The sequence below is a fragment of the Dysidea avara genome, chromosome 7 (genome assembly GCF_963678975.1).
Source record: "Dysidea avara chromosome 7, odDysAvar1.4, whole genome shotgun sequence".
In the NCBI taxonomy this organism is placed as follows: Eukaryota; Metazoa; Porifera; class Demospongiae; order Dictyoceratida; family Dysideidae; genus Dysidea; species Dysidea avara.
Genome location: NC_089278.1, coordinates 4,060,352 through 4,083,744, shown reverse-complemented (window position 1 = coordinate 4,083,744; position 23,393 = coordinate 4,060,352). Strand labels below are relative to the sequence as shown.

General features: G+C 37.7%; 1 protein-coding gene across 1 annotated transcript in view; it reads left to right on the top strand.

Annotated features, from left to right (window-relative positions):
• LOC136259986 (protein patched homolog 1-like) overlaps positions 1 to 23,393 on the top strand; it is a 38,292-nt gene that overhangs the window by 5,940 nt on the left and 8,959 nt on the right. Inside the window, exons 2-6 of the mRNA XM_066053578.1 lie at positions 4,989 to 5,280; positions 15,991 to 16,059; positions 16,154 to 16,417; positions 17,613 to 17,834; positions 17,897 to 17,986. Coding sequence (XP_065909650.1) covers positions 4,989 to 5,280; positions 15,991 to 16,059; positions 16,154 to 16,417; positions 17,613 to 17,834; positions 17,897 to 17,986 — 937 coding nt within the window. The remainder of the gene's footprint in view (positions 1 to 4,988; positions 5,281 to 15,990; positions 16,060 to 16,153; positions 16,418 to 17,612; positions 17,835 to 17,896; positions 17,987 to 23,393) is intronic.

Here is a 23,393-nt window from a genome sequence, read left to right as displayed (position 1 = left end):
CAGGTGCAATTGCAGCCTTCAAGATGTTCCATGTGAAAAGTTGTGATCTAAAAGGGAGTGGCAGCTAAGTAATCTCTGTAGTAACTACGTATATAATTATTATTGGGTCAACTGGTACTTTGGTAAGTGATGACAAGATTCTGTCTAGTGTGATATTACATAATGCAGATATCCATCATTGTGCACTATTTTTCAAGCCTCACAAGAATGGCAAAGAGCTAGCTGGTTTTCAATATGCAACTGTAATATTTTGGATGGGCAAGAAGTACTCTATTTAAAAAGTTGCACTTTGTGACAACGACAAATTGAAAGTCAACACTTCAAATCTTTACCATTTGAACTACAGCTGTGATAAGAAACACAACAGTAGACAATTAGGTAATAATAGTGTTTAACAGCAAATCCAATATCATTGAACCAAGCATGAAGCAAAACTTCTTTTTAAACCAGGTGTGTACCAACAGCCAGCCTTTGACCAACTGTGATGGGGGAGCCTGGTAGCACAACATCAACTTGTTTGAAGGGCTAAACATAAAATTCATGCTATGCACATCCCCCAAGAGCTGCCGTTTGTTGTAGAAATCTGGCAGTACAAGGTGCTTTCTGGCAATCATTTCCTTGCTTCAGACATGGTAAATTTCATGGCAAGGCCATGTGGAAACTGTTGCAAGCTATCTTATTATAATGAATTCAGTATAATGTGTAAGGGGGTTCTGGCTATGTGTGAAAGTTACTTAATTTGAGCTGTTAGGAATATTTATTCTCTACTCTTTACAACCAGTGATGCACCATTACCACTTTTTCATTACTAATCCAACACTTTTAGATAAAAAATGGATCCAATACTTGGTACACAAGCATTATTCACAAAGAACAGCCAGCCCATCATCCTTTATTATGACTTTACTTCATTGCTTTACAGTATTGTAATATTGATCCATGTTGGGTTCTTTCAAAGAATTCATGATTTATATCTACAACCCCATTTACATACACTGCCATCTTGAAAAGCAATGAAGCATTTGTTTTTAATTTGCCATTACTATATAAGGTTTCTGTGTTATACAAGTTTTTGCAATTGAATTCGTCACCTTTGCAATTGAATTCGTCCCGTTTGCAATTGAATTCGTCGGTTTTACAAATGAATTCATCCCGTTTGCAATTGAATTCATCGGTTTTGCAATTGAATTCGTCGGTTTTGCAGTTGAGTTTGTCAGGTTTGTAATAGAATTCATCGCGTTTGCATTATAATTCGTCATAAACAAAACGGCTCCGAGAAACCAACCATTCATTAAGAGATGAATTATTTACGCCATGGAGAGTTACACTTAAGACACTAGAAGGTAATTGGAGCTGGTAGTATGCGAAGCTGATAGCTGTCTGACAAGTTAATTAGCTTGCTCGCGAGTGACCACACCCATCGTGAATGGCGTACTAGAGTTTGTAATGTTGCTGAATAGGCTGTAGAGGAAGAATTATTGCCTTATAAAGAGTTGTTTACTACTGTTGTACTTGAACAAGTTCTTGTGCTACACCATGTTTTCGTGTTTTCTCCAGCTGCCATTCTTGTTACGGACGAATTTTACTATTTAACTGCAAAAACGACGAATTCTATTGTAAAACCGACGAATTCAATTGCAAACGGGACGAATTCAGTTGCAAAACCGATGGATTCAATTGCAAACGGGACTAATTCAATTGCAAAAGCAACAAACTCAATTGCAAATGGGACGAATTTAATTGCAAAGTCGCTGAATTCAATTGCAAAAACCTGTAATATAACAATCACTCAAGACAAGGGTCTACCACAATAATGATTGCTACAATTTATCCCATGCTGATTTATTGCTAATTATAAAATCTTGTCTTTAGGCATAAAGACAATTTTTGTCATTATACGCCAACGTCTGCACAACCACCTAAATCTGCATGCAGGATTTAACTCCATATTACCCCCCCCATCAGCATCTATACTCTACTAAAACCAATATAATATTATGTAGAGTCTACCAAATGCAGTAGATTTCCACTTGAAACGAATAAATTTGTTGTTTAAATACATAGGAGCTCAAAAACAGTACAATATGGGACCGAGTGATGCTGCCATTAGTATCATGATCAATAATAAAACCCACTCTTTATGATACTGAATACTTTCATGATACTTACAATCGTTGCTGATCCCACTTATTGTATTGCTCAAGAAGTCTTAATAGGTACACTAAACTACTTGTTTACAGTATTAATTACTGTAACACATGCTTTGTGATTATACTTTGATATTCACACCTCTCTTTCCAGGGATAATATCCAGGTATAGGTGGGCTTAATCTGTGTTCTTAGCCAATTATTGGCCTAACTTGAATAGCAAATAGCTTTTAATGCCACTAATGTAGACATAATATTGTGATAGTTAATGGAAGGTCATGACATTAATATGTACTTCCAAAATAGCAGCACAATATATTGCTAAAACAATAACGTTGTTTTATAAATATTTGGTATAAGAGACTTGATTAATTAAAATAGATGTAATAATCGTAAACAAAATAGAGCTATTTGTTGATGATCTTATAAATTCATGTTTCACGTTAAACTTTGCCTAATTCGTGTCCATGGTGTATCTAGGTCTTTTTGCTGCAAAAGCAAAACACAATAATTGTTATGCCATGTCATCCTCTTAGCACACAGCATATTGCCTTAAACCATTTTGGCATTACATGAAGCCACTGTACGTGCCAACTCTGAAGTTAAATGTGGACAGAAATGAAAAAGAAACATTGACAAATACAAAAGGTGACCTAACTTTAGAAGTCTCACAAAATAGAGTAGTGTTTCCTCCATGATTGTTCACTGTTTGTTTAGCTTCCTCGTCAAAGCTACAGGGTAAGGTGGATGTTGTATTGTATGACTTAGTCTATATTCCTCAGGCTGCGGCTTCCCAAGCTTATATAGACACGGTCAATTAGCTAGAATTTAGAATACTTTGTCGGTTAAGTCCATTTAAATGATTATAGTTTCAAGAAATGTTTTGAAAAGTTGATGGGTATAGTTCATGAAATTCTTGACTACTTTATTAGAGTAGACTGCTGTATTACGGAATTTCATTAATTTTAGCAAGGAAGAATTTTGGTTTCATAACCAGGAGTGGAGAAATAAAGGATCCAATTGCCCCTCAATTATGAAGAGAAAAGGGGCAGTGCCCCCTCACTATTTCTTATGTTCAGAAGCCCAAGTTCATCAGCTGTTGTAATTCTTAGTGCCACAGGTCACCCAACAACCTGAATCAGTATCGGCAAGAGTTAATTATTAACTCTTGGTATTGGAGATACTCAAATAGAGCAGTCACCTAACTACTCTAATAGAACATTCAGCAAAACCATAAATGTTGGTTCTGCTAAGCTTATATGATAGGCTGTCATACAAGCATATTCAAGTATACATGTACTACTGAAAATGCTCTCATATGCATTTAAATTTTAAAAATTTCCTGTTCCCCCACTAACCCCTAATATTGGCATACTTTGCACACTAAAACATGTAGAAATGACACCCACCCCAGTATGACTCCCCACGTTAGAGTACTGTTCTCCACTCCTGATTCTAATTGTCCTATATTTCCATTAAGCATTCTGCTGTAATGAAAGTCCACACAAAAGCAGCCAAGCTGTGAAAAAATGGTGTACCTTAAAAGCCTGGGTGAAAAAAAGTTGTGAAATCAAAGGTAGTGGCTAAGAAATGACTGCAATGATGTTAATGCTCATAAATTTTAACAGCCATTTTTAATATTCATTAGCATTAACATCATTGCAGCCAGCCACCTTTGATTTCACAATGTTTTTTCACCCAGGATTTTTAAGGGCTTGCCATCTCAAATCAATACCTATGCAGTAGTAGAGAAAAAAAATGAGACACAAAGGAGGTAGTCCATGATGCGTACATTATAACTACTGTGGTTGGCAAAAGAGATGTCTTGGGCCAAAAGTAATGTTGAACACTGAAGAAACCAAGCCTGTAGCCTTAACCATAGTCAAGGTATGCTTGGCTGGAGGCATCAGGCAGTCAGTTAATAGAAAAACTAAAATTTCTTGACCCAAACCTCTGTTATCCCTCCATGATCACCTCCCAAAGTGGGGAAACATACACTGCAATTTTATTCTCTGGGGATTATATTTGCACATCAGGTGATGATTGCTTTTGTTTTGATACTTTTTATTTGTAATGATCCATACTAGGTTAAAAATTTCTCTAGTACAATATACAGTATCAAAGGAAAGAACTAGACTGTGTATGTATGTACGTACGTACGTATGCGCGCACGCACGCACGCTTGTACATACATATGTATGTATGTATGTATGTATGTATGTATGTATGTATGTATGTATGTATGTATGTATGTATGTATGTATGTATGTATGTATGTATGTATGTACGGTACTGCTTAAATACAACATCGTCTCACGAGAGTGCAAACAATTAAAGGGCACGGCACCCATTTTGCTTGTGAGTATTCGTCCCATTTTCCGGGTTGAATGCTGCGAGCGAAATGGGTGCCACGCCCTTTGATTAATAGAGTTTTTTTAATCACTTGCACTCTCGCAAGATGACATTACGTTTGAGCGGTATCATACGTATGTATGTATGTGTGTGTGGTATGTATGTATGTATGTATGTATGTATGTATGTATGTATGTATGTATGTATGTATGTATGTATGTATGTATGTATGTATGTATGTGTGTATGTGTATGTATGTATGTGCTTATATATTAATACCACACATCAGACTGGTAAAAGTCATCTGTTTCATAAAGCAGAAATTTTTGATGATATTTGTTACAACATGCATACAAACACATAATTATGTTGGGTAGTATAATGGCTAGAAACACACTTGCGATGTACTCTCTCATATCACTGTAGTATGTAACAATCCACCTGTAAACGTCACACTAAATGTAACTATGTTGATATTGTTGCTACAGGAACTACACATTTCGAGATCTGTGCACATATGGCTTTATCAGAACTGGCATACCAGATTTTGACAGAGTGATAAATGGACTACACACCTGTGCCATATTTACCACACTGGATTGCTACTGGGAGGGATCTATAATACAAAATCCATTAGACTCAGTTGTGGTAGAATCACCATCATATTGTCAGCCTGAGATGCCTCAATATTTGAATTGGTCAAATTTTGATTACACACAGTTTGTACAGTGTCTGGCAACCCATCCAGTGGAGTCTATGTACAATCCACAAGTTATTTTGGTAAGTTGTAAAGTATTGTTTTGAATGTTCAAACAGATCACAAATAGCTATATACGTACGTATAGTAGATGTAGTAGTAATCAGTTTTAATTATGTTTGTTGCTTTGTTGTTGTGCTTTATCATATTAAAGCTCTAGAGTTGTGCTTCATTGCAAAGCATAATAAGACATAATAATAAGAAGTCTCGGTGGAATGTGATTTAGAGTGTAGTTTGGTTTCAGGCTTTCAGCCACACTTTTTATTCACCTCATGTTATATGAGCACACCCTCATGTAGGGCTGAGTGATTGTGACATATTTTGCTACTTTCACGATAGTAGAATGCAACATATTATGATTATGATAACTATCACGATGTTACATCAGCATCATGCAGGGGCGGATCCAGGAGCTGGCAAGGGGAGGGGCACAAACAGACTAAGTTGTTGGTGGTTGGGGAGAGCCAGATCTTCTTGTTAGTTGCTGCATTTTTGAAACAGCAAATAGCCACCTCTTAGTAGTGTCTCACTGTTGATTTTTGCCATTTTGGTCTTTGCAGATGGTTGTGAAGTCTTAAAAGTCTTCAAAATCAGCAACACTGTAATTATTTTTAGAGGCACTTAGTACGTACGAGGTGCTGGCTGACTATTTCACATACTGATTCGCTTGGTTTTAGGTGAATTTGTACTAATAAATGCTAGTGAATTGCGCATATTTTCATGATGTATAAGTTGATTTAATATGACCTGACATAAAGTTAAATATTTTAATCAAAAGAAGTAGCTAGCTATGGTTACTCCACAAGGGGTGTGTTTGTGTGGAGGGGGGGGGGGCATTTGGGGCCATCCTGGATCCACCATTGTCATGCATACATAACTTTGTATGAATTATTTAATACAAGGTGAAATTGTGTACAACTTGTGTTAAGGCCGTAGGCAGTAATAGTTAAATACAAACAGTATAATAAATAACAGTATCCTTAGAATTCAATGGTTTCTAACAGGTAAGCTTTAATCTGCGTAGTAAGATTTATTTACTCAATGAACTGTATCAGAAGTGTAGGCTTGTTTTCTGGATGAAGCTCTTCTACAACAGTATGCACCACCATTTTGAATTAACTAATATGCATTTGCATGTGATGTTACAACATCGCAGTTATTTATAACACATATCAGCATCACAATGTTCAAGGACAATCACGATTAATCCCATAATCGATATAATCTCCCAGTATTTCAAGTGATGTAAAGCGAACGTTTTGTCACTATAAGTTTTACAACATGTATTACTTTGAATGATGAACTGATTTGGTTTTTAAAGCCAACATGTACTTTATCATGATCACAATTGCAAGATTTGTGATTGTAATTGGTAACTGGATCACCATGCACTAATCCAGAAGGAGCAATGATGGAACAAGAGTAACTATAAACTGCTTAGTTCATGATTGTAGTCAGCAACCCAACTTATTCAGTCTCCATAGTAACATTGTTGGCAGCTCTTTAGGTGGGGAAATTGTCACTATCCCACACTCAGTATGGGCTGTGTCTTGGTTGCCATTTTTAAGTTTGGTAAAACACAAAAGTTTGGCTTCACATAATATTATGCAGAGACAGATATCTGGTCTGCCACCACAGTAGCCTACATGTCAAACCATAGTTGATGTGGTCAGACATAATTTATAGTTTTTACTGTTCATCTTAATGGCATTAGTTGCTAGGAGACATTATGTTCTTGTAATCCAAATAAAGGATCATCATTGTGGAGCTATTTAAGTTTATGATGCAATATAGCAAAGTAGCACTAGTAATCAGTATATACTCATATACCATCATCATTATCAAGTACTACACTGGTAACACATCTACCATACTATTGTGTAGCTAATCTCACCTGGCCAACTATCAGTTTATAAGCCCTTTCTGGTGCAACTGTCATGATAGCATGTCACTTACAAATATAATATTAATTTTGTCTCTATAGCTGCTTTTGTAGTATTAGACTTACATGGGTACAAACAAGCATGCAGGAACAGTATAGGGATATTAAACCACTCAGAAATTACAGATTTTTCCCCATCATATTACATTAAAAAGTAGCTTATTGGCTCTTAATGCAATTATGCTATATTCTTATTCACACTTGACCACAACTCTTCGCTTAGTTCAACATTCATATGGTGGATGGGAATAATTATTCTGAGGCTTACAGCAGTTTTCAAAATGTGCAACAATTGTGTGGGGCATGTAGCCATGACTTTGACCATTATACCGCTGTTTCAGGAGCACATGTTTGATTATCCTGCTTAAAGCACACACACACACACACACACACACACACACACACACACACACACACACACACACACACACACACACACACACACACACGGCCCTGCATGTGTACAATATCTTATCTATACATCCTATAACATCTCCTTCCTTTACAACAATTATGAGAGTAACAGTACACAAAATCTAAATCCCTCACATCTTGTTTCCTTACCAAAATCAAGAGAAAAAATCAACGCCTAATAATTACAAAAAAAATTGCTCCTATACTAAGTTTAATAAAATCAGTATACCTTGAGGATGGTTTAATTACTCTGCCTGATCTAGTCACAGTTTGCATTGTTTCTGTTGGCCTTGAATGCTCTTCGTGGTCTCTGATTGATGAAGCCAGATCATTGGCATGCTGATCTGCTGTGCCTGATACTGAAAGTTCATCCTCACCATCCTCATAATTCTGGGATATCTTGGCTTCTTCTGTGCTGCACAAGTGTTTTCTAGTTCTTCTGTAAACATGCCCATTAGGTGTGTTGACTAGATATGATCAACCTCCCACTTGCTTCAAGACCGTGGCAGCCTTCCACTGGTCCTGGTGACCATTGGGTTGAATACGAACAATTTGTCCTATTTGTAGCTCTCAGAAGCGGTTTGGCATGTTTGTCATACTGTTTCTTGGCATTTTCTCTCCACTGTATGATGCTCTCTTCTACACCTGTTGCTACCTCTGGTGGGAGAAGCATTGATACCGTTGGCAAACGAGTTCGTGTTCTATGTGAGTGCAGTTTTGAGCTGGACTGTGTAGACTTCCTTCAGTTGGCATGTTTCTCCATGCTAGGACCGCTAAGTGAATATCTGTGTTGTCTTGTGAGATTTTTTTCAACATACGCTTAGCTATTTTCACTGCAGCTTTGGCTTTGCCATTACTTTGGCTGTGGTAAGGTGAGGTGGTTACATGATCAAACTCCTATTGTTTGGCAAAGTCTTCATAGGCTTTGGACCAGAACCGAGGACCATTGTCTGTGATTAGGATTCCATAGCATGCAAAGTGGGCTTTTGTGATGGATACAATAGTGTCTGCTGCAACATCAATTTCCCAGTAGTCACTGTGGTAATCTACTGTGATGAGATAGGAGATTAAGTTTTGCTAAACTGCTGAGCACAACGCCACACAACAACATTCAATTCGAACAGAGATGCAAATGTCAACCAGTTTGTACTATTGGAAGGAAACTGGTGTTACTTAGAGATAATAAGAAAAATACTTCACTACAGCATGCCTAGTGTGCTCCCATGACTGACCAAGTGTAGGCATATGTTTGTTTCCTAAATTACTTCACAAATTTGATGTGTTCTTGGGATAGACCATTCACAAATATTTTCTCTCTGTGAATCATTCCCAATAACAGCGATGTATGAAGAGTACATGGACTCATGAATAGTGCCACTTCAATGAGGGAGGCATAGTACAAAAAGTATCATACAGTGCGATAGTGCTGTATAGTAGGGACCACAAAGGAGTAGGCATGCCCCACGAAATAATACCACTCAAAAACCAGCCTCAATTTTCCTTGACAACGATGAGGCAGTATTGGTTAGGTAAAACTAAGCCCAAACAAGCAGATCAACCCGAAACGTTTTCAACAAGTTGCTACAGAATTTTTTTTTTTTTAAATTATTTAATGGAATTTTCTACTGACTGAGTAACCGATGCCTTCAGACAAGCATAACTCGATAATGGCTAAGGCTATGGGCTTGATTTTTTCACTGTTCGACATCACTTCGGCCCGAGAGGTGCCTTTTGGCATACCGCAGTACATCCAATGCGTTCTTCATTGACTTACCAGTGTCCTCCTTTGTGTCCCATTCATCTTTGCTGACAGTGAAAAGTGTCAATTTGGTGGTAGCTAGCAGGTGATGGCTTCCCTTCGTAACGGAAATCGTCTGTATTTTTCATAGTGGCTATTTTATTTGCAGAAGTACTTTTTTTGAACAGTTCTTGATTTGTACTGCTGTGTAACAGGTTGAACATAGCCGGCAATGAAGCGTAATTGATACTTCACTTTTCAGACGATAATTGATATAACCGGAACGCGCGGCACCGTTTCTTTCGGTATGCAGGGAGATTGCAGAGGAGCTTTTCGAGCAGTTCTTGATTCGAAATGCTGTGTAATGGGTTGAACGTAGTTGACAACGAAGTGTAATGGATACTTCACTTTTCAGACGATAATTGATATAGCTGGGGCGTGCGGTGCCATTTCAGATGCGGTATGCGTGGGTTTACCAGTCATGATAATTATTCACAAAAAAGTTAACAAACAAGTACACAAAAAATTTTGGAATTTTCAACTAGAGTATAGGGACCATAGCACATCGATAAAAAGTACTGAAACAAGTTGGAGTAGTCCATGATATTAAATCACAGTGAAACAATAAGAGGTGTGATATCCCTACTGTGCATTTCCGTTATGGTACATTGAGCACAGTAGGGATATAACACTTCTTATTGTTTTACTGTGATTTAATATCATGGACTACTCCAACTTATATCAGTACTTTTTATCGATGTGCTATGGTCCCTACTCTAGTTGAAAATTCCAAATTTTTTTGTGTACTTGTATAGTGAGATTTGCTTATGTAACACTTGTAGTCCATACACATGCAGCACTTTGCAGCTATGCAATATCATTTCATAAACAGAAAAATGATAGGAATGTTCCACAATGCAGTTACCATCCCAGCACAAATCCTAAATACCTGTTTTTTTTCCTTCTTTTTTTACTCACATCAAGCACTATTTCATATTTTGTGGTAATGTCAGAGTCAAATCAACAAAGACTACAAGATGGATCCAGCAATCTTTAGATGTATAACATCGTTCAGGATCAGACCTAGAAAGTGCAGCTTTTGCAGCAGAAGTTGAGCTTTGCAAACTCATGGGTCCCTCTGCCCCTCACCCTCAGTATAATGTCTGTAGGCTACGGGGACACTTGCTTCACCCCTAGTGGGATTTTTGCAGGTAGCAGATCAGAAAACCCATCATGGATGCACATGCCCTTCCTACTGACATTATTGACACCATGGCCCATTCCAGGAGTGATGCCACCAGTTGCAGTGGATGCCATGTCATTGTGTCATGAGTCGCTGTACAAAGATGTCATTGAGTATTTAAGGCAAAAAAAATTGTTACATATAGTCAGTTCGCATTCACCTGAGTCCCACCAAATATGGTCATATCACATGTGTTCACTCCCAATGGTTTTGTACTGGAACCAGCATGTTTTAAAGTGTATGTTTGGGATATCTTTAAGCCTCATTACTCACTTGTTCTTGCACATGTTGAAGTTCCTCCCCAGTCTAAATTGCAGGCTGCTCAGCTTGATGATTTGGCACATGAGAAGTTGAAGAGAAGTAACCACTCTGCGAGGTGCAAAGTCAGCTACTGGAGCAGTAAAACTTCATGTTGCCCATGTTTCACAATATCATTTTTGGATAAAAAACCATGTAAATCCTGGTTGTAATTGTAGTAGCTCCTCTTTCTAGATAAGGTCATCATCAGATACTTTGTTAATGGCTTTCTCTGTTTCAATTTTATTATTTTGATCAGTCAAGTCTTCTGTTGCAATAGTTCTTGAGTTTGCAGCTGATTCTGCTACATGCATCTTGCACCTGTCTGGAGATTTCATCCAAGACACTCCCAATTAGCACTAAGGCCCTTTGTAACAGCTGTACCACCTGTTCTGAGGAGATCTCTACATCCATATCCACTCAGAAGCAGATAAGTGGTACTGAAGTTCCAGTCAAACAGGTCACTTATTTGGGCTCCAATCTGATACCGATATGCAAAAACAAGGCTAATGTAGCTGATAACCAATAGCTAATCTAATTATTGGTATACCTCTACCTATGACACAGGTTGTATAAGCTAGAAGGAGTCATCTTTAACCCTCTCATTGGGCGGTTTTGATATATAAATGCTTATAGCATCACATTCTAAGTGCTCTGTAACTTCAGTCGAGCATTTTAGTAGCTCCTACGCTTATCCTGTAGTGGCCATGCCCTTAAGTGAACGGGAACAGGGATAACTGGTCTCTTGCGCACTATCGCGCGGTTAGATGATATAATTGCCTACTTTTGGATTGTCGATAACAAGCATTGTAGACAATTCTTCAAAGTGATAATGGTACTACTAATGAAGAGAAACAATAAGGAGAAGGATTATATAAGTTGGAGTGGTGTGTCGCTACTTTTTTTTACATCTCGAAACAGTGACCTCATGTTGCTCAAATGCTGGAAAAAATAGACTTGGTGATCATCGCTTTAGCTGTTAACAGGTTAGCGATGTTTATTGTGTTATTATAAACAGTCCTAGCCTGTAAAGTAGTGACATTTCATGTTTGTTTTCTCTTAGGCCGATTTTTGCATTTTAAATTACATAATGGTTTGTGGTTGCTCTTGTGTAAACTGCAACTCAATAATTGAGTTCCTTGTTCTATAGCAAGTAAATTGATACATAGTTTTATTGGATTATATGGTATGGTGTGTGGTGTGTAAGTTATAGCAGTTTAGAAGCAGTAGATTGGAGGCCTCTACAAATTTGGCAGCGAGGGGGTTAAGTTGCTTGGTCTTATAAAGAAAAGGAAGGATTCTTATTAAGTGGTACATATGTTAGTTCCATTGGATGTGGCAACAACGTCAAAGTGGGTACTGGCCCTCATCAAATGGGACAATTCCCATTATAAGCATGGTAGCCAGCACAAAAAGCTGTTAATGAATCAATACCAATGTGAACAAAATAGGACACAGTATATAAGTCCATGATACATAAAGGCACACCTCGAGACTAAGTGATGCTAAACAGTGTAGAAATCAAGCCTGTAGCATTACATATATAGTCAAGTTGTACTTGGTTGAAGGCATCAATCAGTCAGTTGCCAAGTAGAAAATTCACTCACAATTAAAATTTTGCAGACAATTATCAAAAGACTATTGGGGTTGCTCTAAATGAACATTTCAGCTTGCAGGGGTGTATCCAGGGTAAAGGGTAATCCCCATAAAGTTCACATATGAAACTCAGCACTTCCTACAGCTGTAACATTCAAATATATAAAATGTGCTCTTAGGCGACTTTAATACGCACAATGTGTTTACCTAGCTAAGTAGCTGTACAGAAACCTATGCTGTGTTATTGTTACTACATACACAACTTCCTGGCATACAGTATTATAAACGATGGAGCTCTTGTTCATCACACTCCTTCCTCGCTGAGTTGAAGAACTACTGAAGTAATTCCATCATTAGTTCAATTCATTCTGTGTCTTCTGGATGAGTTTCTGAGAGGTCTTCTTAACAGTGGAGTGACATTATGTGATCATGTAAACCAAATTTCGGGTGTATTACCACAAAAGAAGACTGCTGACAACAAAACATTACTTTATGTAGAAGATTCTACAAATCAGATGTACTTGCGCACCAATATCAATGACTATATATGCCATTGCTTCCTTGCAGTTGCCAGCTTTTCCACTCACAGTAAGCTGCACGTGTCTTCTGCCATTTGCTGAATGTTAAACAACATATCATACAGTACGATAGTAACTGTATAGTAGGGACCACAAAGGAGTAGGCGTGGCCCACGAAATAACATCACCCAAAAATCAGCCTCAATTTTCCCTGACGATGATGGTGAGGTAAAACTAAGCCCAGACAAGCTTTCAGATCGACTTGAAACGCTTTCAACAAGTTGCTATGGAATTTTTAAAAATTTTTATTTGATGGAATTTTCTACTGGCTGAGTAAGTAAGTAAGTAACTGACTGATGCCTTCAGACAAGCGTAACTCGATAACGGCTAAGGCTACGGGCTTGATTTTTTCACTGTTCGACGTCGCTTCGGCCCAACAGGTGCCTTTTGGCATACTGCAGTACGTACAATGCATTCTTCATGGACTCACCAGTGTCCTCCTTTGTGTCCCATTCATCTTTACTGACAGGGAAAGGTGTAAATTTGGCGCAAGCACGTGATGGCTTCCCTTCTAAACGGAAATCGTCCGTATTTTTCATAGTGGCTATTTTGATATCAGAGGTGCTTTTCAAACAGTTCTTGATTCGTATTGCTGTGTAACGGGTTGAACATACGTAGCTGACAGCGAAACGCAATGGACACTTCACTTTTCAGATGATAGTTAATAAAATTTGGGCGTGGCACCATTTCTTTTGGTATGCACAGATTATAGAGGTGCTTCCGGAAAAGTTCTTGATTCGAAATGCTGTGTAATGGGTTGAACATAGCTGACAACCAAGCGTAATGGATGCTTCACTTTTCAGACGATATAGTTGGGGCGCACAGCACCATTTCAGATGCAGTATGCGTGGGTTCACCAGTCATAATAAAATTATTTACAAAAAAGTTAACAAAAAAGTACACCAAAAAAATTGGAATTTTCAACTAGAGTAGGGACCATAGCACATCGATAAAAAGTACTGAAACAAGTTGCAGTAGTCCATGATATTAAATCACAGTAAAACAATAAGAAGTGTTATATCCCTACTGTGCATTTCTGTTATGGTATCTTGAGCACAGTAGGGATATAACACTTATTATTGTTTTACTGTGATTTAATATCATGGACTACTGCAACTTGTTTCAGTACTTTTTATCAATGTGCTATGGTCCCTACTCTAGTTTAAAATTCCAAATTTTTTGGTGTACTTGTATTTTATTAGAATAGTTTGTGACTACTCTATCCACTCAAAAACAGCCGAGCTGTAAAAAAAGAGTGTGGCCCTCAAAAGCCTGGGTGAAAAAAGTTGTGAAATCAAAGGTGGCGGCCAAGAAATGGCTGCAATGGTGTTAATGCTAATAAATTTTAACAATGCACACAGCCATTATTAAAATTTTTTAGCATTAACATCATTGCAGCCATTTCTTGGCCGCCACCTTTGATTTCACAACTTTTTTCACCCAGGCTTTTGAGGGCTGCACTCTTTTTTTACAGCTCGGCTGTTTTTGAGTGGATTTCACTTCTTTTTGTATTTTCAAAAACCAAACCCTGCACCTTTTTACTGGGATATGATTTCTAGGCTGTTGTATCACAAGTTTTGCTAGCATATAGCACTTATTATGATGATTATGATGATGATGATTGGCACGAGTCGGTCATACTAGTCTGCTCACAGACCGCCTGTAGGTGAAACTAAGTTAATACCACTAATATACCACTGATCGATACAAAAATGGCTCTGATTTGGTGAAATAGCTACTAGATTGAGCCTCAAAGTGTTGCAACAATAATATGGTGCTAATGCTCTAATAGAGTGCACGTTTTTGCTTTCGCTGAAATCATCTAATAGAACACACATAGAATGTTCTAGAACAATCTAGATTTTTTCTATTGGTAGATCAGTTTTACTTATTAAGGTAGAATTTTCATTTATAAGGTAGAAATTAAGTGAAGTGATCAACTGAGATAGCAGTGGTTCAGTGGTTAAGGATGCAGGCATTAGGTATGGAGGTCCTTGGTTCGAACTCTGGGCATGATTAGTTCATTTTTTTGACATTTTTATGCACCTTTTTGCCCCCCAGTGACTGTTTTATTAGAGTATCTCAATCCCGTGATTTTACACCTGCTCGGTTTTTGCTTTATAATTTTGTAGCTGTAAGTCTGTTGCTGTTCTAACCACCAAAAGACACTCCTACGATGATCAGCCTATGTACACACGAACTTTCAAGGTATTCCTCTACTTGGTTTACCCTGTAGCCATGACAAAAGTTTCATCTTTTTTTATGTGAATAAATGCTCATAACTCCTTGGATATTTATCAGATTCATAGCAAACTTGGTACGCGAATGTACCTTTATACGCTCTTTACTTGTGCCAAATATTGATACAATGGAGTTACAAGTTTGTGTTTTATAGCAATTTTTGCAAAGTGTGTGAAAAGAAATTGAAGCCCCGTAGTCCCCTATGGCGAAGAAATTAAAACGAAACTTTGGCCGCTCATATCTCAGAAACGGCTAGGGAGATCTCCTTCAAATTTGGTATGTGGCGTGGCCTACCTGGCGGGCACCTCTGTAGTGAAACTAGTTCCAATCAGATAAGGGATCATGGAGCTACAAAGGTGTGAAAATCGCGTTTTCTTTCTTCCTGTAAATATACTCACGGTGCGGTGTGCTGGCTTCTTGGGCCACATGACACACTACCGTGTGTCTTGATTAGAGTATATCAATCTTTTGCGTTCTATTGCTTTTCTCCTTGCAGTTTCCCTCTTAGATTTTTTGTTTGAGGTTTAACTTGAGGGGGTCTCAAGACCCAAAAAGACCCTTCCCTATCCACCCCTTGCTCAACCAACCTGCCAAATTGTCAGGAAGGAAAGGCGAGGCTGGTAATGATCCCCACTATACAGTACTACTATGCCGTAGAACAACTGTATGTCTACTTTTGTGCAGGGTTTTAATGATTTAGGATATGAAGGCTATATTAACAAGAAATGCTTTTCTCATCCCGAGGAATGTCCAGTAAGTTACTTGACAGTAAATCACATCCACTATTACTGAATGTATGATGTGTGTACCTACATGTCATATCACGTTACCCTATTTCTTTCTGTAGACCAATGTGATAGTACCAGACAGTAATCTATTTCGTAATGTTGAAACATGTAAAGGAGCACATAATGGAGCTATTTCACCATACCAGATAATGACAGGATATGGCGGGAACAATAATCAAACTGATCAGTTACGTGTGTTGAGAACTGTTTTTCTATTGGGTGGATCAGTTAGTGTTCAGAATAATCTTCTAGCAAATGGCATCAACTTGAGTCACAGTGAAGTTCTGGGACTGTTAACTAGATGGAAAGATAGAATTTATGATGTTAGTTGATATACCATAATGATAGAGGGAAACTTTGGCATGGATAAACTTTGGTGGGGATAAAATTTAAACTTTGGCAGATAGCCAGCTAAATTGCATTTGGTGAAATAAACTTTGACAACCTTCAGCTGTAAAAGTATCATCTAAAATTAGTTGGCAGGTTAAACTTGTATTAATTTATCAAGTTTTCCCTCTATACAGTAGATGATTTGAGTGTTGCTATTCACAACATTACATCCCTATAGTTGTAGGACTTATGTTCCCAAATGTATGGGCTACTTTTTGCCATGATAACAGAATTAGAATAAGTTACACTGCTATCCTGACTAAACTTGTGGAAAGTGCTTACCTACAGCCATTTTGGCTATCCAAATCTTCACAGCCAGAGGAGGGTGGACACGATATAAGTGCTACTGAAAACTATTACCGTTAATTGAATATTTCTAATACCAAGACTAAAATGAAGTGATTAAAACTGTTTAGCAACAGCCACACTAATTTATCTTGTGCTTCTTGTGACAAACGGAAGAAAATGAGTACTAAGGTGTCTTATTTCCTGCTTGATTCTCCACGAGGACATGCTAGCGGCATCCGCTTTCCTTTCTTTAATTCCATGGGAGCGAGCATAGGAGGCTTATTGTATATCTAAGACGATTTTGGGCTCGAATACAAGCTTATAAGGTGTCTCTAGAGTGCAATACATTGATTCCACCGACAAACTTACTGCACTCGTGATCCTCTATAAATTCAAAAGCGATTTACGTGCGGGGAAGAGTGGGGCAGACCGGCTAAATATACTAAATGTCAAGCACACTTTCAAATAACACTTATTTAAACTTCGCTGAAGGCTTAGTTATACTTTTAATATAAATGTATGCGCTTACATACGCATGTCCACCCTCCTCTTCTTCACAGCTGTGGTACAGTGCAACCTCATTTAGTGGCCACTTTTCAGCTAGACCACCTCCTTAATGGGGTCACTCATTGTGGGTCCAATAGGTGGTTCTATTAACAACCCATGTTTAAATTAAATGCCATAGTGTTGCAGTTTATAACGCTACACTTGTACAACTGATTTGTTTAATGTATATATTAAGTGTTGAACTCATTTACAGAAGAGCTTTATAAACAGTTTTGATGTATTGACTGATTATGCCATAACTAAACATGTTCTAATCTGTTATATTGTGTGTAGTACATAATTGACTATGATGAAGGAAGAGCTAAGCCACAAAGTGAGAGATACTCACGAGACAGGATGTATGGAATTACTTCTAACTTTTATGATAATCTTGCTGATGAACTTTCTGTTGTTGCTCCAGCATTAATCATTACTGGCTATGTGTTAATGATACTGTATTGTGCTGCAGCTTTTTTCAAGTTTGATCTAACTCGGTCTCGAAGTAATGTTGGTCTGGTAAGAAGCCACTTATAATTGTTATAGATTTTGCTGAAATACAGTATATATTGCTTTATTAGGTTGGAGTGTTCCTTGTTATGCTGAGTACAGCTGCTGCTTTAGGCATCACTGCTGCTGGTGGAGTGGAATTTACAGTACTTACAGCCCAGGTATATATTAATTTTGATCCATATAGAAAATATTTATCAACAGAAATTAATAGTAAGGCTGGAATTTTCCTACAACAGCATCCTCCAGAAAACAGCCTCAACTTTTTGTCACAATGACTTGATAGTATAGACGGCTTGGCTGAAATAATTCTGAAGAAATTTTCTATTGAATGACTTACTGATGCCTTCAATGAGTACATCATGCATACTGTACATTGGAGGTTTACAGAAACCAGCTTCACAATATGACTTCGCAGTATTAGTTAGGTTTAATCAAACCCAAGTGCAATTCAAAATGCTTCTAATAGATAAATACAAAATTTAAGGATCTCTTTTTGTTCAGTGGAATTTCTACTGACTGACTGACTATCTAACTAGCTAATGCCTTCATGACTGTGCAGTGTAACTCAACAGCAGCCAAGGCTACAGGCTTGATTTTTTTTACTGTTAGACATTGCTTTAGCCTGACAGGTGCCCTTTGGCATACTGCATTACATACAATGCACACAATCATGGACTTCTTTGTGTTCCATTTATTTTCATTGAGAGAACAAGCTGTTAATTCCAATGTTGTGCAACTACTTTTAAAAAGAAATATATGCACAAAGCCATTATTAAAATTTATTATCATATATAATTTTCAGTGCCTTTTGTACCATGTCAGTTAAAGGAAATAAAATAATTAAGACTGTATAATGGGCAGAACATAGCTGAAACTTGAAGCAAAACGATCACTTCACTTGCCAGTAATCAATCTTCATGCAATAAATGCAATAACAGCCAAACTGGCATGATCTTCGATATCCAGGGTTTAAAATTCATGACATCAAAGGTGGCAGTCAAGAAATGACTGCAAATGATGTTAATAGTGACAGCCGCATCACAGCATTTTTTTAAAACTGATTAGTTACCACCCATGATTTTATGACTGACCTATGGCAGATCCAGCATGGAATTTGGGACAAATATATGCTCCTCAGGGGCGGATCCAGAGATGGTAAGGGGAAGTGCACCATATGGGAGAGAGCTATGCCCCCAGATCCCTGCTCTATGTTATGGTATTTTATATGTTTCAGGACTGAAATTTTCAATGTAGAGCAGTATAGTTTTATGTAAAAATATCTAGATCATATTGCTTTCTAGCACCCAATTCCTACTGTCCAGAGACTGTTACTGTCAACCCGGTTTATTGAGCTTGGCTTGTTCACACTACTGCCGGAAACCATACTGGGGATAGTGTGTGCCAAACAACAATGAGCTAGAATAAGTGCACAATTGATTAAACACTTAGTAAAACTGTACTGGAATTGTAGTGACGAAGTGAAGAATAAGCTGTGCATTGTTATTATTATTATTACTAGGCCTGGGGCAAATACAACCAAGTACAATTTTTTTGCATGCACAATTTTGCTCAAAATTTTAAAAAATTGATAATTAAGAGGCGTGGAAAATGTTTCACTTTCTACAAAGACATCTGTTGAAGTAACACATTAGTAACTCAACTTTAATGTATTACTTCTCTGTTCAGTGGACAGTAGGGATAATGAACTTACTTCGATCAGTTCAATTAACGAAGGATAGGTAAGTACACAAAACAAATTGCAAACTAAGAAGACAATATTTCAGGCAGGTAGAGCTAGCCAGAGTTTGCCACATTGTTCAAGCGGTATGATTCGAACACACACTGTCAAAGGAGAAATGGACCAATGATTTCATTGGTTTGATTACTTGACCCAAGTTATACTTACGGACTGAATTTTACGTTCATACAATGAACAATTTGGGAATTACAGCTAGCCAAAGTTTCAGTTGCTTGGGTGAGTTTCGTCACTGTTATTTGCCTCCACAATCGCGTTTTCGCCCTATTTGCAGTACAGATCAAGATTACTATAGAAAACAACACGAGATAACTCAACTTTTCTCCACCCTGTCAACACCAATTAATTAATGGTGCAGATGGTCTGAGCATAAAGTACAGCAAGTATGCGGAGATTCCTATCCCAGTGAGGGTGTAAAGGATCTCTGCAAGAAGTGTTGCTGTTATTATACAGTACGATAGTACTGTATAGTAGGGTTGACGAAGGTGTGGTCCACGAAAATAAATCAAGCCAAAATCATCTTCACAAATCCTTCACAGCCACTTGACAGTATTGGTCAGGTATAATCAAGCCCAAACATGTCTTCAAAACAACCTGAAGCATTTTCGACCAGGTGCTACGAAATTTTTTTTAAATAATTATTTTTGCGAATTTTCTACGTACTACCTGCCTGATGCATTCAGTCAAGCGTAGCGGAAAATTGGCTACAGCTACAGCCTTACTTCTTTCATGAAAATGCTTAGAATTTCATTGAGATGAAACCTTTAGTATTTTAAATATCCTACAATGTATGCACTATTGTCTTACTGATTTTCCTTTGATCCTTCTTTATCATGGCCATCGCTCATCAGTCATCAGTAGGGCTCCCATAATCATACCGGTACATTACGCAGTAATATATTGGAATACACGTGCTATCGCACCAAACTTTTAAAATATGTTTGTGATTTTGACGTTTGGTTTATACGGGACCTATCGTACGTCGTCAACAAAATACATGCGTAAGACATCTTGTTTAGTATTAGTGTGTTTGTTGTTAGCAAAGTTGAGCGGATAGGTTTAACTGCTTGCATTTCTAAATGCATTTCTTTGCGACTAACACATTCTTCGCTATTACAGTATTAGTATTGCTAAACCCTGTTGTTACATAATTGTGTGTGAAAAAATACAATTGAAGGTCATAATTGCTTTGTGTGTTTTTTCTGAGGTAATATTCGGAGCAATAATGCCTTCAAAGGAAGCGAAATGGAGGAATAGAAGGAAAAGTAAAAATAAGGTCTATTATGAAGCTCACAGAGATGACATACTCTTAAATAAAAGGAAAACTACAGCAGTGAAGACAGATCACAGCACCATCTTGATGAATATTACAAACATGTGACAGGTTCACGTATGAAATCTGCTGAAAGCACCAAAGCATCATATGACAAAGATGTGGAGAAATCTCGTAAAAATACAGCCGACCATTCTAGAGCATGCTACTATAAACATTTGGAAAAATCCCGGGAAGACACAGCTGAACACTCTAAAATGTGGACATGTTACTACACGTAGCCCTGCTTCTTTCGTGAGCCCTACACGTAGCCCTGCATAGCCCTGCTTCTTTCGTGAGCCATGCCCACTTACATAAATTACTGTCTGTAGACATGTGGTAGCCACGCCCATTTATCAGTCTGTAAGTATGCATGAATCCACATACATTGTTGTCTGCAGGCTTTTGTAGAGCCACGCCCACTGATCAGTTGTTATTGTATGAGTCATAATCTAGTACAATAGTGTTGTGATTAACTCTTAAAATATTGCGATTGGTTTTGTGAAAAGCAGGTTATTTAGTGGTCATGAGCTTGCAAAAAAACTTCACAAACAAGTATAAGAAAAAATTAGGAATTTTAAATTAGAGTAGGGACAGTGTATAGTGCTGCAATAAAAAGTACTGAAACAAGCTGGATCGGAGTAGTACGTAATGCCCAAATACTATAAAACAATAAGAAGTGAATATCTCTACTGTGCTACACTCAATGCACAGTAGGGATATTCACTTCTTATTGTTTTACAGTATTTGGACATTACGTACTACTCCGATCCAGCTTGTTTCAGTACTTTTTATTGCAGCACTATACACTGTCCCTACTCTAATTTAAAATTCCTAATTTTTTCTTATACTTGTTATTAGTAAGTAGGGGTTGAATTGAGGGAGAATTAATTCCAGGTCTCAGGCTATGTGGTTTTAGACATGTACCTGGATTGCCACTGAATCAAATCACTTGGACTGAGTTTTTTTTGCAGTCGATAAGTGTCAAGTTTCCAACTCCTGGCTGTACAGGCTTTTAAGGATCCCTAGTGAGATGATTTTCTATTTTGTCCTGCTACACATACTAATACAAAAAGGCGAAGAATCTATCTGTAGGATTCATTGATGTATTACCCATAAATGAGCACCTTTGCACTAAGTCTATGATGCAGGCTGCTGTGGTTTGCAAAAAGACATGAAACAATGTCATATGTCAAACAACAAAGAAGTCTAGTGCATAGGTTAGTGCTAAGTAGCCATTATTGAGTTACATTTGCCTGAAGGCATGTCAGTCAACCAATTGATTAAAAGATAAATTCCGTAGAAACTCGTCAAAAGTGTTTCTGGTCACTTTGAAGGAGTTTCTGATCATTTTGAAAGAGCTGCATGACATGTTTGGGCTTGATTATGTCGGCCGGGTCACTGTGAATTACTTCTATGATCCCTACTGATGTATGGTCATTATCAAGAGTAAATGACTAGTATATTAAAAATTATGAATTTAAAAATGAAGTAGGGATCCAAGCGATAAAAAGTAGTGAAACAAGAGATGAACAATGGTAGTTATTACAGCATAGCTCAGTGGGAAATCCCTACTTTGGCACTGAACACAAAATAATTGTTATACCATGCCAAAGTAGGGATTTCCCACTGAGCTATGCTACCATTGTTCATCTCTTGTTTCACTACTTTTTATCGCTTGGGTCCCTACTTCATTTTTAAATTCATAATTTTTAATATACTAGTTTGTTTAGTTTTTCTGTTAAAGCATACAGCTAACTATAAACATGCGACTGTTCTATTAGGGTGACTGCTGTATTAGAGTATCTTGAGTCAGCCTGCAAAGATGTTTGCTTGCCCAAAAAGGGTGTGGTCATCGTGGTTTTGATTGATTATGTTAGACTAGAGTATCTTGAATCAGCCTACCAACTTGAAGGTGTGTGGTCACAAATACAGCTAGCGTAAAAGGGACGTGGTCATCATGGTCTCAATCGATAGATTGACATACGTAGCATAAAGAATGGGCATGATCTTGTGACCTATCGTGGAGCACTGGTACCTCCATACAGTAGCGTAGTCTAAGCACCTTAAATAATTTTGTGGCATCTATTATGCTGCTTAAAGAAAGTGTTGATACGGAAAATTAACGCCTCGATATGGTTTCATTGGATGAAGAAGACAAGCAGCCTGATTGAAGATAAAAGAAAAGACAAGGCGCATGTGATAGTTGCTACACGAAAGACTTCGAATACAATAATATATATCACGTGTTACATATGCGCATGCGTGTATCCTAATATATGTCACATCTCCCTTGTTGTTTGAGTATGCAATCAGACAGTTACAATAAATGTGTGTGCATGTCAGAGTTCAATAGTTTGTGTCAGTGTACCTTGCTGGCTTCCGAATTGTTCTCTGTGATCTGCGGAGTTGTAAAGGGGGTGAAGGTACACTGTTTTGTCCTGCTGGCATTTCAGTCTCAGTGGTGTCAGCTTCATTACTAACCTCTAGCCAGTCA